General features: G+C 51.9%; 2 protein-coding genes across 3 annotated transcripts in view; one reads left to right on the top strand and one right to left on the bottom strand.

Moving 5' to 3' along the window:
• Positions 1 to 1,919, top strand: part of LOC138765404 (nuclear receptor ROR-alpha A-like) — a 13,520-nt gene extending 11,601 nt beyond the window's left edge. Inside the window, exons 9-10 of the mRNA XM_069942445.1 lie at positions 451 to 587; positions 1,644 to 1,919. Of these exons, the coding sequence (XP_069798546.1) occupies positions 451 to 587; positions 1,644 to 1,919 (413 nt within the window). The remainder of the gene's footprint in view (positions 1 to 450; positions 588 to 1,643) is intronic.
• Positions 432 to 13,863, bottom strand: part of LOC138764391 (pygopus homolog 2-like) — a 68,095-nt gene continuing 54,663 nt past the window's right edge. For both annotated transcript variants that reach the window (XR_011358138.1, XR_011358139.1), the window contains exons 6-9: positions 6,691 to 6,831; positions 3,913 to 3,972; positions 997 to 1,093; positions 432 to 523 (exon numbers count right to left, since the gene is read on the bottom strand). The gene's annotated coding sequence lies outside the window, so the exon portion shown is untranslated. The remainder of the gene's footprint in view (positions 524 to 996; positions 1,094 to 3,912; positions 3,973 to 6,690; positions 6,832 to 13,863) is intronic.

Genomic DNA, 13,863 nt, shown 5'->3' with positions numbered 1-13,863 from the left:
TTCACGTATACCCATTCATACACTCACACTCACTCATAAACTCACACTCATTCTTGCACACCCATTCACACTCACTCACATACACCCACTCACACACCCCATTCGCACTCACGCTCACTCATAAATTCACACTCACTCACACACAAACGCTCACACACTTACAGACTCTCACACACACACACATGCAAACACACACACTCACAAGTACATACACACACCCACACACAGACTCATTACTTCACGTTGCCAGCAGTCTGGTTCCAATCCCAGCTTTCTTCACGTGTTTACGTGTGTGTGCGCGGGGTGTGTGTGTGAGTGAGTGTGTGAGGTGCGTGAGAGAGTATCTGTGAGTGTGTGTGAGTGTGCGAGTGTGTGTGTGTGTGTGTGTGAGTGAGTGTATTGTCACCGATTCCCACTGCAGGCACTCACCATGTTATACTGCTTTTGAAGGCCTGGGCGATGAGATGCCTCTGGTTCCAGGTCCGGTTGGACAGGATCCGAACGATGGTGGCTTCGTCAACCCCTGTGGATCACGAGGCAAGTGTAGAGTGAAGGAACAGCAGGGCAGGAGAGTCAGAGATGGGGAGGTGAGGAGGGTGGGAACAGTAAGGGGAGAGGGGATGGTGAGGAGGGAGGGGATGGTGAGGGGAGAGGGGGCGGTAAAGGGAGAGGGGTCGGTGGGGAGGGAGGGGGCGGTGGGGAGGGGAGGGGGCGGTGGGGAGGGAGGGGGCGGTGGGGAGGGAGGGGGCGGTGGGGAGGGAGGGGCGGTGGGAGGGAGGGGGCGGTGGGGAGGGAGGGGGCGGTGGGGAGGGAGGGGGCGGTGGGGAGGGAGGGGGCGGTGGGGAGGGAGGGGGCGGTGGGGTGGGAGGGGGCGGTGGGGGATGGAGGGGGCGGTGGGGTGGGAGGGGGCGGTGGGGTGGGAGGGGGCGGTGGGGTGGGAGGGGGCGGTGGGGTGGGAGGGGGCGGTGAGGAATGAAGGGGTGGTTTCAAATTCACCTTTGCTGTCCATTGCCTTCTTCAGAGCCTCTACATCATTGTCCACAAAGAAGTTGGTGTAAGGTTTCAATGTGGCCAAACCTCCCCAGTTCATTGGCTGCAGAAAAAGGGGGTGGAAATTCACAGTGAACAGAACAGCAAATAGATCAAAGAGCAGGGGTTCAGGGAGGATTATATATAGAATAACAGATCCCCAGGAGTGGGTTACAGGCTGGGATCTGATCCAGGGGTTTCGGTGGTTTATTTATAGAATAACAGATCCCCAGGAGTGGGTTACAAGGTGGGACCTGATCCAGGGATTCGATGGGGGGTTTATATATCGAATAACAGATCCCCGGAGGTGGTTACAGGCTGGGATATGATCCAGGGGTTCGGTGGGTTTATATATAGAATAACAGATCCCCGGAGGTGGTTACAGGCTGAATCTGATCCAGGGGTTCGGAGGGTTTATATTTAGAATAACAGATCCCCGGGAGGTGGTTACAGGCTGGGATCTGAGGAGTTACTCTGTTTACCACAGGTCTTTTTAACAGAACTTATTTTTAAGCTTCAAGGCAAAACAAATTGGTCCAAAAATGAAAAAAATCGCAATGAGAAAATTATGACCCAATCCTTTCAGAGCATCACACGGGGCATTGAAAATACAGGTCAGACACAGAGTGAAGCTCCCTCCGTACCGTCCCATCATACACTCCCGGGGTCAGACACAGAGTGAAGCTCACTCTGCACCGTCCCCTCACACACTCTCGGGGTCAGACACCAGAGTGAAGCTCACTCTGCACCGTCCTTTCATACACTCTTGGGGTCAGACACAGGGTGAGCTCCCCCCGCACCGTCCCCTCACACACTCTCGGGGTCAGACACAGGGTGAAGCTCCCTCTGCACTGTCCCCTCACACACCCTCAGGGCCAGACACAGAGTGAAGCTCCCTCCGCACCGTTCCTTCACACAGTCCCAGGGTCAGACACAGAATGAAGCTCCTTCTGCACCGTCCCCTCACACACTCCCGGAGTCAGGGACAGAGTGAAGCTCCCTCCGCACTGTCCCTTCACACTGTCCCGAGTTAAAAGATCTCAGGGTTGTATTCTGACAATAATCTGAAATCTATACATCTCTCAGGGTTGCCGCCCGCGCAGGTTGTTAGGATGGTTGAGATGGCCGATTGGACGATCGCCTTAATTAGTCAGGGGGATTGAATTGCAGCGTCTTGCTGTCATGTTGCAGCTCGACAAAGCTCTGTGAGACCACATAGTGTTCAGTTCTGGTCGTCTCATTACAGGAAGGATGTGGAAGCTGTGAGATGGGGCAGAGGGGATTTACCATGACGTTGCCTGGATTGGAAATATGTCTAATGGGGCAGGCTTGGCAGAGCCGGGACTTTTCTCTTTGAAGCGAGGAAGGACAAGAGGAGACTTAATCAAGGTCGACAAGATTATTAAATAAAATAACAGAAAACAATATACAAAGGAATCCAGAGATCTTCCTCCTAAGTAACATAAAAAACAAAGAATTTGGAATTGATTTGGAGGATGCACAAAAATGATTTGTTAAGATAGCTCTAGCCGTAGCAAAAAAATGTATTATGTCAACCTGGAAATTGGAAGATAATTTGAAATTACAACAATGGTATATAGGAATGAATAAATGTATTCCATTAGAAAAAATAACATATAGTTTAAGAAATAATATTGAAATATTCAAACAAATATGGGAGCCTTACATGAAACACAATAGCGAAAACCTACCGGGACAATCACTACCTAAGTTAACGAAGGAAAAGGAAATGAAAAGAATGGACTCAGTGGAATTTCTGGTGTATTTTTATTGAATGACAACATTGTCTGATGGTTTAATGTATCCTAGATTTTGTACCTTAAATGGACGGGAGGGGGAGGTAGGAGGGTGGGATGGGAGGAGGAAGGGGGGGGAGAAAATGGCACTGTATATGTGTGAAAAGGAAAAAGTGTGTATCATGGTAATGTGATTTATGGCGTGAAAATAAAAAATAAAAAAAAGGTCGACAAGATTCTGAGAGGCAGAGATTGGAGGGGGGGGCGAACGGATGGGGACGGCCAGCGCCCGTTCCCAGGGCGGGAGGGACAACACGGCACAAGGTGAGGGGAGGAAAGTTTAGGGGAGACGTCAGGGTAAGTTTTTTACACAGAGAGTAGTGGGTGTGTGGAATGCGTTGCCCCAGATGGTGGTGAAGGCTGGTACAATAGGGGACATTTAAAAGACTCTTAGACAGGCACACCGAGACAGAGGTGCACCAAAGAGAGGTACAAGGACTGCCTAAAGAAATCTCTTGGTGCCTGCCACATTGACCACCGCCAGTGGGCTGATATCGCCTCAAACCGTGTATCTTGGCGCCTCACAGTTCGGCGGGCCAGCAACCTCCTTTGAAGACCGCAGAGCCCACCTCACTGACAAAAGACAAAGGAGGAAAATCCCAACACCCAACCCAGCAATTTTCCCTTGCAACCGCTGCAACCGTGTCTGCCTGTCCCACATCGGGACTTGTCAGCCACAAACGAGCCTGCAGCTGACGTGGACATTACCCCTCCATAAATCTTCGTCCGCGAAGCCAAGCCAAAGAAGAAAGACAGGCACATAGATCCATGGATACGTGTGAGGGAGGGTAGGTTAAGATTGTGGAGTAGGTTTACATAGGTCAGCACCACATGGTGGGCCAAAGGGCCAGAATGATCTGTGCTCTCTGTCGACGTTCTCCAGGATCCAGCGCTCTGGCCTGTCAATGGTTGAGTTGGGAATCTTGTTCCCAACTTGGGAGAGAACTGGCCCACCCCTCTCCCTCACCACAATCTCGGTGACTGTCTCTTGGCCAGGCAAGTATCTCTCAATAACGAGCAGGGCTCCTTCTTCGACAGTGTTCAATTTTGCCAATCTATCACTCACCCGGTTGACCTGTACAATCTGACTGAGGATTTCGTTCACAAACACCATTGTTCCGGTGGTCTGTGGGGAAAGAGGAGAGAGAGGAGATATCTGACCCACAATGGAAATCTGAGCAGCAGCAACATGCCCATACTCACACGTCCGGTCAAGGCCATACACAAGGTGACATGGTGGTCTCCCAGAACCAGGGCCGTTCAGTCCTGGCCTTTAACATAGTTTGTGTGTGTGTGTGTGTGTGTGTGCGCGCGCGTGCATGCTGGAAAAACTCAGCAGGTCACAGTGTCCATAGGAAGGGGAAACAGCGAGTTGAATCAGGAAGGGGCGGGGAGGAGAGGAGGGAGGAAGGGGCAGGGGGAGGAGAGGAGGGAGGAAGGGGGAGGAGAGGAGGGAGGAAGGGGCAGGGGAGGAGAGGAGGGAGGAAGGGGCAGGGAGGAGAGGAGGGAGGGAGGGAGGGGCAGGGGAGGAGAGGTGGAAGGGAGGGAGGGGCAGGGGAGGAGAGGAGGGAGGGAGGGAGGGGCAGGGGAGGGGAGGAGAGGAGGGAAGATGGGGCGTGAGGAGAGGAGGGAGGGAAGGAAGGAGAGGCAGTGGGAGGAGAGGAGGGAGGAAGGGGCAGGGGGAAGAGAAGAGGGAAGAAGGGGCAGGGGAGGAGGGAAGAAGGGGCAGGGAGGAGAGGAGGGATGAAGAGGCAGGGGAGGAGAGGGTGAGGGAGGGAGGGAGGGGTGGGGAGGAGAGGAGGGAGGGGTGGGGAGGAGAGGAGGGAGGGAGGGGGAGGAGAGGAGGGAGGAAGGGGGAGAGGAGGGAGGAAGGGGCAGGGGAGGAGAGGAAGGAGGAAGGGGCAGGGGAGGAGAGGAGGGAGGATGGGGCGGGAAGGAGAGGAGGGAGGGAGGGAGGGGCAGGGGAGAAGAGGAGGGAGGAAGGGGCAGGGGGAAGAGAAGAGGGAAGAAGGGGCAGGGGAGGAGGGAAGAAGGGGCAGGGAGGAGAGGAGGGATGAAGAGGCAGGGGAGGAGAGGGTGGAGGGAGGGAGGGAGGGGTGGGGAGGAGAGGAGGGAAGGAGGGGAGGAGAGGAGGGAGGAAGGGGGAGGAGAGGAGGGAGGAAGGGGGAGAGGAGGGAGGAAGGGGCAGGGGAGGAGAGGAAGGAGGAAGGGGCAGGGGAGGAGAGGAGGGAGGATGGGGCGGGAAGGAGAGGGAGGGGCAGGGGAGAAGAGGAGGGAGGAAGGGGCAGGGGGAGGAGAGGATTACTTTCTCTTACGGAGACGCAAGCGGTGGATCCCCTGCGGTCATGGGGTGGGGGTAGGTCCCAAGGGGAGGGAGGAGAGGACCGAGGGAGTCACGGAAGGAGCGGTCCCTGCAGAAGGCGGAGAAGGGGAGGCGGCACGAATGGAGATCAGTGAGAAACGTTTCTGGGCAGGACACCCCCAGTGAATGGAATATCTTCGAGGAACGTGTCCGGGATTCTCGCGTGGAACATCTGAATGAATCAAGTCATTTGGAACTGGAAGGTGGTGAAAGGGCAAGGATTTCTTCACGAGCAAAACACTCGGAAGATCCGTCAGCGTCCAAGGGGAGAGGCCCAAAGCCCTTCCGGTGAGAGGGGAGAGCGTGGGGCGGGTCGACGGGGCACCCTGCACACACGTAAAGGTGGGGTGTCCGTCAGTGCACCAAATGCTGGAGGAATTCGTGGGGGGGGGGGGGGGGGGGCAGTCACAGCGTCTGCAGCCGCCTGCTTCACCCCGGGGTGTGGTTCACCAACAAACACTAAAATGTGTCACACCTCAGGGTCTTATCACAGGGACACATTCCTCCCTCTCAGGCAGGGAGTGGCTCACTGCTTCTCTCCCTCTTTTCATCTATCTCACTCTCTCTCTCCCTCTCTTCATCTATCTCACTCACTCTCCCTCTCTCTCCATCTATCTCTCTCACTCACTCTACCTCTCTCTCTCCCTCACTGCTTCTCTCCCTCTCCATCTATCTCTCTCTTACTCATTCTACCTCTCTCCCTCCCTCTCTGCTTCGCTCACTCTCTCTCCCTCTCTCTCCATCTATCTCACACTCTATCTCTCTCCCTCACTGCTTCTCTCCATCTATCTCTCTCACTCACTCTACCTCTCTCTCCCTCACTGCTTCTCTCCCTCTCCATCTATCTCTCTCTTACTCATTCTACCTCTCTCCCTCCCTCACTGCTTCTCTCCCTCTCGCTCCATCTATCTCACTCACTCTCCCTCTCTCTGTCTATCTCACACTCTATCTCTCTCCCTCACTGCTTCTCTCCATCTATCTCTCTCACTCACTCTACCTCTCTCCCTCCCTCTCTTTGCTCACTCTCACTCCCTCTCCATCTATCTCACTCACTCTCTCCATCTATCTCACTCACTCTCTCCATCTATCTCACTCACTCTCTCCATCTATCTCACTCACTCTCTCCATCTATCTCACTCACTCTCTCTCCATCCTTCCATCTATTTCACTCACACTCTCTCCCTCCCTCTCTGTTTTTCTCTCTCCATTCCTCCATCTATCTCTACCTCTTTCCTTTCCCCCTCTCCCTCCCTCGCACTCTCTCTCTCTCTCTCTCTACCTACCCCAGTGGTTCTCAACTATATTTTTCCATTCACCATCCTCTCCTCCTGTTGCCCCTACAGGTGCTCTGTGGTTAGTAAGGAATTACTTACATAGGTTGAAACAAAAGGGTTGAGAACCACTGCTCCACTCAATTCTCTCTCTTCCCCCCCTCCCCTCCCTCAACCCGTGGGGATGTGAAGTTGACCAACACAGCCTTACCTGAGAGGTGGTTTCGATCAAATTCCTCTGCGAGCTCTGATGTTGTTGCTCCTGTCGTTCTCTCTCTTGCTCCCCACCTTCTCTCTCACTTCCCTGTGGGGTGTGTCACATACACAACTCCACCTCCCGTGAGCTCACACACTGGTGAGGAAGCAGGTAGAGAATCTCGTGTCCCCCTCCCCACTTCATTGTCCAAGCCCAGGCTACCCCAGCCATCACCACCCCCTCCCCTTGGGCAATGAGGCTAGGAAACTCAGCAGTTTCATTGTGCACAGTAGGATCCCAGCCTCAGCAAAGGTTGTGTGTGTGTGGGAGTGAGTGAGTGTGAGAGTGCATGTGAATGAGTGTGTGAGAGTGCGAGTGTGTGAGAGTGAGTGTGAGTGTGTGTACCTCTCAGGCCCGACACATAGTGGAGACGTTGATGTGCCTTCTTCACCGTGCCTTGATGTGTGGGCTCCTGGAGAGGTCATCCAGCACGTCCCGTGGTCTGTCCAGGTCCATCCCAGCAACGTGCCGCGGTCCATCCACCATCCACCTCCATCCCAACAACGTGCCGGGGTCTATCCACCATTCACCTCCATCCCAGCAACATTCCACGGCCTGGTTCTGGAAACTCCAGAGCCCCAGGAATGCCGATCGTTCCAGAATCTGGCAACCCTGGCCAAGTCCTCGGGCCTGAAGGTTGATAATGTTCCCCATGCAAGGTTCATTCAGAAAGTAAAGAAGTGGGGAATCCAAGGAGGCCTTGCTTTGTGGATACAGGACTGGTTTGTCCACAGAAGGTTGTTGTAGATGATTCGTATTCTGCACGGAGGTCAGTGACCAGAGATGGTTCTGCAGGGATCCGTTCTAGGACCCCTCCTCATTGAGATTTTTATGAATAACCCGGACGAGGAAGTGGGAGGGTGGGACAGTAAGTTTGTGGATGACACGAAGGTCGGCGGTGTTGTGGATAGTCTGGAGGGTCGCAAGAAGTAACAGAGGGATATTGATAGGGTGCAGATTGGGATGAATGGTGGCAGATGGAGTTTAACCCAGAAAAGTGTGAAGTGGTTCATTTTGATGGCAGAATATAACGTTAATGGGAGGGTTCTGAGCAGTGTGGACCAACGGAGAGATCTTGGGGTCAGTGCCCACAGGGCGCTCAAAGTTGCTGCACAGGTCGATCGTGTTCAGAAGGTACATTGGCCTTCATTAACCGTGGGATCGAGTTCAAGAGTCATGAGGTAATGTCGCAGCTATTAGTTAGACCCCACTTGGAATATTGTGTTCAGTTCTGGTCACCTCACTACAGGAAGGATGTGGACACTGTAGAGAGAGGGTGGAGGAGATTCGCAAGGACCCTTCCTGGATTGGGGAGCATGCCTTCTGAGGATAGGTTTAGTGAACTCGGACTTTTCTCCTTGGAGTAACAGAGGATGGGGGGGGGGGCTTGATAGCATTGTCCAAGAGGCATTGATCGTGTGGACAACCAGAGGCTTTTCCCTCGGTGCTGGTGGCTAACACGAGGAGGCATTGTTTTAAGGTGCTTGGGAGTAAGTACAGGGGGGATGGTCTTCACACAGAGAAAAGTGGGGGCAGGGACTGCGCTGCCAGCAATGGCGGTGGAAGCTGGGACAATAGGGGTCTTTGTTAGACAGGAACATGGGACTGAGAAAAGCAGAGGGGTACACAGTGGGGGGATTCTGATCCAGCAGTTTTTAGCCTTGTTTATTTCCACCTTCGGTAATCCCTTACGAGCCTCAGAGCAGCCAGGTGAGTGAAAGAAAAGGGTTGAGAATCATTGGTGTAGGTTAGATGGTCAGCACAACACTGTGGGCTGAAAGGCCTGCACTGTGCTGTAGATTTCTATGCACTGTGCACTGGAGAAGTGGAGGGGGCGGGGGCTTGGTGGTGAAAGGAAGGGGAAGCAGAGGAGCGGAAGCTAGCAGGGGTACAGTGGCCCAAATGGCTCCCCTCCGAGCGCAGCCTTTGATCTTGAGGCAGAACTGGCAGAGAGGCTGCTGACGGTGGCAGAGAGTTCAGGTTGGACTGGTTCATCTCCCCAGTCCAGGCGCAGAGTCGGGTTTCAGGAGAATCAGGGCGTGTTTGGATTGGACAGGGTCGGAGAACAGTTTCAGGTCAGCAGGCAGTTTCGATTGTGGGTGTATTAAGGTAGAGAAGCCAAGGGTTAGAGAACATTACAGCACATTACAGGCCCTTCGGCCCACAATCCAATCCTTGCCTACCTCCAACCGTAATCCTCTATCTTTCTTCCATTCAAGTGTCTCTTAAGTGCCCCCATTGTTCCAGCCTCACCACCACCCCCCGGGCCAGGCCCCCACAACTCTCTGTGTAAAAAATGTACCCCTGACATCTCTCCTAAACTTTCCTCCCTTCACTTTGTATGGACGTCCTCTGTATTCCCACCCTGGGAAAAAGGCGCTGGCCGTCCACCTGATCTGAGCTCCTTGTAATCTTGTAGACTTCTGTTAAGTCTCCTCATCTGCTGATCCAAAGAGAAAATTCCCCCCCCCCCCCCCGTCGACCCTGCTTCCTCTGACGTTCCCCCATCCAGGCAGCATCCTCTGCGCCCTCTGCAGAGAGAGTCAAACGGGCTTTCTCTCAGAGAGAGAGACAGAGACAGAGATCAGTTCTACGGTTACAGCCAGCAGAAGTAGCTGGGACTGGAACAGGACAAGCTGGCAAACTTCTGGAAGCCCCATTTTGGGAAGGCGGCCTGGTCAAAGCCCTTGTGGTTCATGCAAGTGGAGAGAACTGACTGTCTAATGTTTCACTTGGAATAAGAGAAACGAAAAGGAACTCTGTGGTGACCTGAAAGTAAGAGGTTATCATCTGGAGAACCCTGACGGGGGCAAGTTTCTTCGGCATGACACTGGAGTGGCCAATGGAAGTAAATCAGTTGTGGGTGTCCTGGAATAACAAATCATTCTCTGAAAACTGACAAGAACCTTCCTGAGCGGTAACCATTTACTTTTCGAGCACCAAAGCCTGGTGAACTTTATACATGTTAAATTCTGTGCACAGTATTGCCTGCAACCAATGAACTTGGCGGAATGAGAAGTGAGATTGGACTGTGAACCAAAGAACTTTTATGCACATGCACACATTACACATACATGCGCTTAGAATTAGAAGGGGGTTAATAGAGATAAGTTAAAGTTTGTTTCTATTTTCATGTTTAAAGACAATTAAAAGCAAGTTTTGTTTAAGTAACCATTTGTCTTGGTGAATATCTATTGCTACTGGGTTTTGGGGTCCTCTGGGCTCATAACACAGTTCAAGCACAGGAAAGTCTGCAGAGACTGAGATTGTAGGGCCACTCATAAATGTGCTGGAGAAACTCAGCAGGCCATGCAGTGTCTATAGGAAGTAAAGATTAGACACAATTTATTGTTCTGTAATAAACTGAAATGCAAGATTACATGAAAGGCAAAGATTCGATATTAGCATTGCCCGGTGCTCCTGACAGTCGGAGAAAGGGAAGCAAAAGAGAGTTCCTTCAGGGACACCGAGTGTCCTTGAGTTCGCCTCCCGCAGCCGCATGCATTCCTGTTCGATCCCTCGCTGACCCGAGCTCCAGGTCCGAACCTCCGGCACAATCAGGAAGCCTCCCAGTGCCTGGGGCCCTCTCGAATTCCGGTTCTCACAAGCCAGTCTCCAGCAGCCGGCAGCCTGGCGTGGGCAAGTTCCTTGCCCGCAAGCCACCGACAGCCCCGCCGCCCTTCAGCTGCAGGGTCCCCCTCTTCGACCCATTCCGTGGGTTGTCACCCCCACCTCTCCTTCTCAAATGGCGGTGGGGTGGGGGCTGGGGGGGATGTTCTCCCCGTTGCCGGTGCCCTACGCCGGTCCGCTGCCCCCCTGCAGTCGGCCACCCCTCAGGCGGCCACCTTTGGACCAGACCCCGTAGTTTCAGGACCTTAAACAAACTACCATTGATGTCTTTAACGGGCCACTTAAAGCCAGTACGGAGCCGTCGACAGTCAAGTCGGGGTGGTTGGACCCCGCAGGGGGGTGGGGGTGGGGGGGAGAGCTGTGTCTCCGCTCCGCACCACCAGCGTTGCAATTTTTAAAAATGTTTTAAATGTAGACATTCAGCATGGTATCAGGCCCTTTCCGGTCCGCGAGTCCATCCCACCTAATTCCCCTGCAACATTTTTGGAAGTTGGGGAGAAACCCACGCAGACACGGGGAGAACATACAAACTCCTTACAGACGGCGCGGGATTCGAACCCCGGTCGCTGGGGCTGTAACAACTACACTGTCTGTACCCTCACTATTCTACGCTCCAGGGAATAAAGCCCTAACCTGTTAAACCTTTCCCTGGAACTCGGTTCCTGAAGTCCGGGCAACATCCCAGTAAATAGTAAATAGTGACCATGGTATGGTTGCTTTTGAGCTGCAATTAGAAAGGGAAAAAGAAAGGAAGTCGGAAGCATCTGTACTGCAGTTAAATAAAGGGGATTATGCAGCTATGAGGGAGGAGCTAGCCAAAATAAAATGGAAAGATACACTAGCTGGGAGGACAACTGGGGAAAAATGGCAGGTATTTTTGGACATTTTTCACAGGTTTCAGGACAAATTTATTCCAAAGTGGAGGAAAGGCTCTAGGAGATGCAAATGGCAGCCGTGGCTAACTAATGAAATCAAGTGTAATATCAAATCCAAAGGGAGTAAGTATAGGATAGCGAAGCGGAGTGGGAAGTTAGAGGATTGGGAAACCTTCAAAGAGCATCAGAGGGTAACTAAGAAAGTCATAAGAGAGGGGAAAATTAAGTACGAGAGGAAATTAGCAAATAATATAATGGAGGATAGCAAAAGCTTTTTTAAATATGTGAAGAGGAAGAAATTGGTTCGGTCCAAAATTGGTCCATTAAGAATGGAAAAGGGTGAAATTATTACCGGAAACAAGGAGATGGCTGAGGAATTTAACGAATACTTTGCAACTGTCTTCACCAAGGAGGATATAGGTTATGGTCAGTTAGGGGGTAATGGTCATGCGGTGTCAAGAGACTTGGGGAACTTTCCTGGGGAAGTAGGGGATCTAATGGATATCCGGATCCAGAAACAGGAGACAGGAGGTTGTGAGTAAATTGTTGGGACTGAGGGCTGATAAATCCCCAGGGCCTGATGGGCTGCATCCCAGGGTGCTTAAAGAAGTTGCTATGGAAATTGTGGAAGCACTGGTCGACATTTTCCAAAGTACCATAGATTCAGGGGAGGTCCCTGAGGATTGGAGAGTGGCTGATGTGGTGCCGATTTTTAAGAAGGGAGGGAGGGAGAAAACGGGAAATTATAGACCGGTCAGCCTGACGTCGGTGGTGGGGAAGATATTGGAGTCTATCATAAAAGGAGTAATAGCAGAACACTTAGTCAGTAATAATAGTATAAGGGCTAGTCAGCATGGATTCCTTAAGGGTAAGTCATGCTTGACTAACCTTCTGGAATTTTTCGAGGATGTGACAAAGTGGGTGGACTTGGGAGAGCCTGTGGATGTGGTGTATTTGGACTTCCAGAAGGCCTTTGATAAGGTACCGCATGGGAGACTAGTGAGCAAGATCAGGGAGCATGGTATTGGAGGTAAGGTGCTGACATGGATAGGAAATTGGTTAAGAAATAGGAAACAAAAGGTTGGGGTAAGCGGGTCTTTTTCAGGATGGCAGGATGTGACGAGTGGAGTGCCACAGGGATCGGTATTGGGTCCTCAGTTGTTTGTAATTTATGTAAATGATTTGGATGAGGGGATTATTAATAATTTGAGCAAATTTGCAGATGACACGAATCTGGGTGACGGTGTGGGGTGTGAGGAGGATGTCAGGAAAATGCAGAGGGACTTGGACAGGTTGGGGGAGTGGGCTGCTGAATGGAAGATGATGTTCAATGTAAGCAAATGTGAGGTTATCCATTTTGGGGGCAATAATAGGAAAGCTGAGTATTATTTAAATGGAGACAAGCTAGGGAGTGGGGAGGAGCAAATGGATCTGGGAGTACTTGTTCACCGGTCACTGAAGACTAGGATGCAGGTTCAGAAAGCTGTGAAGAAGGCTAATAGCATGTTGGCTTTCATAAAGAGGGGATTGGAGTATAGGAACAGAGATGCCCTTCTGCAGTTGTACAGGGCCCTGGTGAGACCCCACCTGGAGTATTGCGTACAGTTCTGGTCTCCAATTTTGAGGAAGGACATACTAGCTATAGAGGGTGTGCAGCGCAGATTTACAAGGTTAGTTCCAGGGATGGCGGGGTTGACATATGCTGAAAGGCTAGAAAAACTGGACTTGTATCCGATGGAGTTTAGAAGGATGAGGGGTGACATGATTGAGGTATACAAAATTATCAGGGGGATAGACAGGGTGAAGTCGGATTACTTGTTCCCAATGATGGGAGAGACAAGGACTAGAGGGCATAGTTTAAGAATACAGGGTAGGCCCTTTAGGACGGAGATGAGAAAACATTTTTTTACCCAGAGAAGTGTGAATCTGTGGAATGCTCTGCCACATAGGGTGGTAGAGGCAGATTCGCTGATTATGTTCAAAAGAGAGTTAGATAAGACTCTAGTGGGCAAAGGAGTTAAGGGTTATGGGGATAAGGCTGGAAAGGGGTACTGATGGTAGTGATCAGCCATGATCTGTAAAATGGCAGTGCTGGCTCGATGGGCCGAAGGGCCTACTCCAGCTCCTATTGTCTATTGTCTAAATCTTCTCTGCCCTCTTTCTGTCTTCTTATCGATACCTTTCCTGTAGTTCAGAGACCAAATTTGGCTTTGCCGATGTCTTATACAACTTTGCCATAACATCCCTTGCAGGTGTATGAATTAGGTATAGGTATTGTAAGAGTAAGTCTCAAGCAACCAGAAAATACACTTAACCGGCATCTACCAGAGGTGCCAGATACCAGGGGTTTTACTATGTACCCAGTTTGCCCTTTGCAGGGTCTCAATAAAATTTGGGGGTGAGAAAATGGAGGTGAAGGGGTTATGGGGCAAATGCAGGCATGTGGGACTAGCCCAGAGTTGGGCCAAAGGGCCTTCCCCGTACTGTTGGACTCCAGGTTGCGAAAGGGCTGGTCCCTTGGGCCCTGCCCGCTCCACACACCCAAGGCCGGTGTTGCAACCTCTCTCTGGCTCTCCCTTCGCTCTGGGAGACGTTCCTCCTGTTCGACCGCATTCCTGAAGCT

Source organism: Narcine bancroftii, chromosome 5, assembly GCF_036971445.1.
Source record: "Narcine bancroftii isolate sNarBan1 chromosome 5, sNarBan1.hap1, whole genome shotgun sequence".
Taxonomy (NCBI): Eukaryota; Metazoa; Chordata; class Chondrichthyes; order Torpediniformes; family Narcinidae; genus Narcine; species Narcine bancroftii.
The sequence above is the reverse complement of the archived record's forward strand: the minus strand, read 5'-3'. Positions and strand labels throughout refer to the sequence as shown.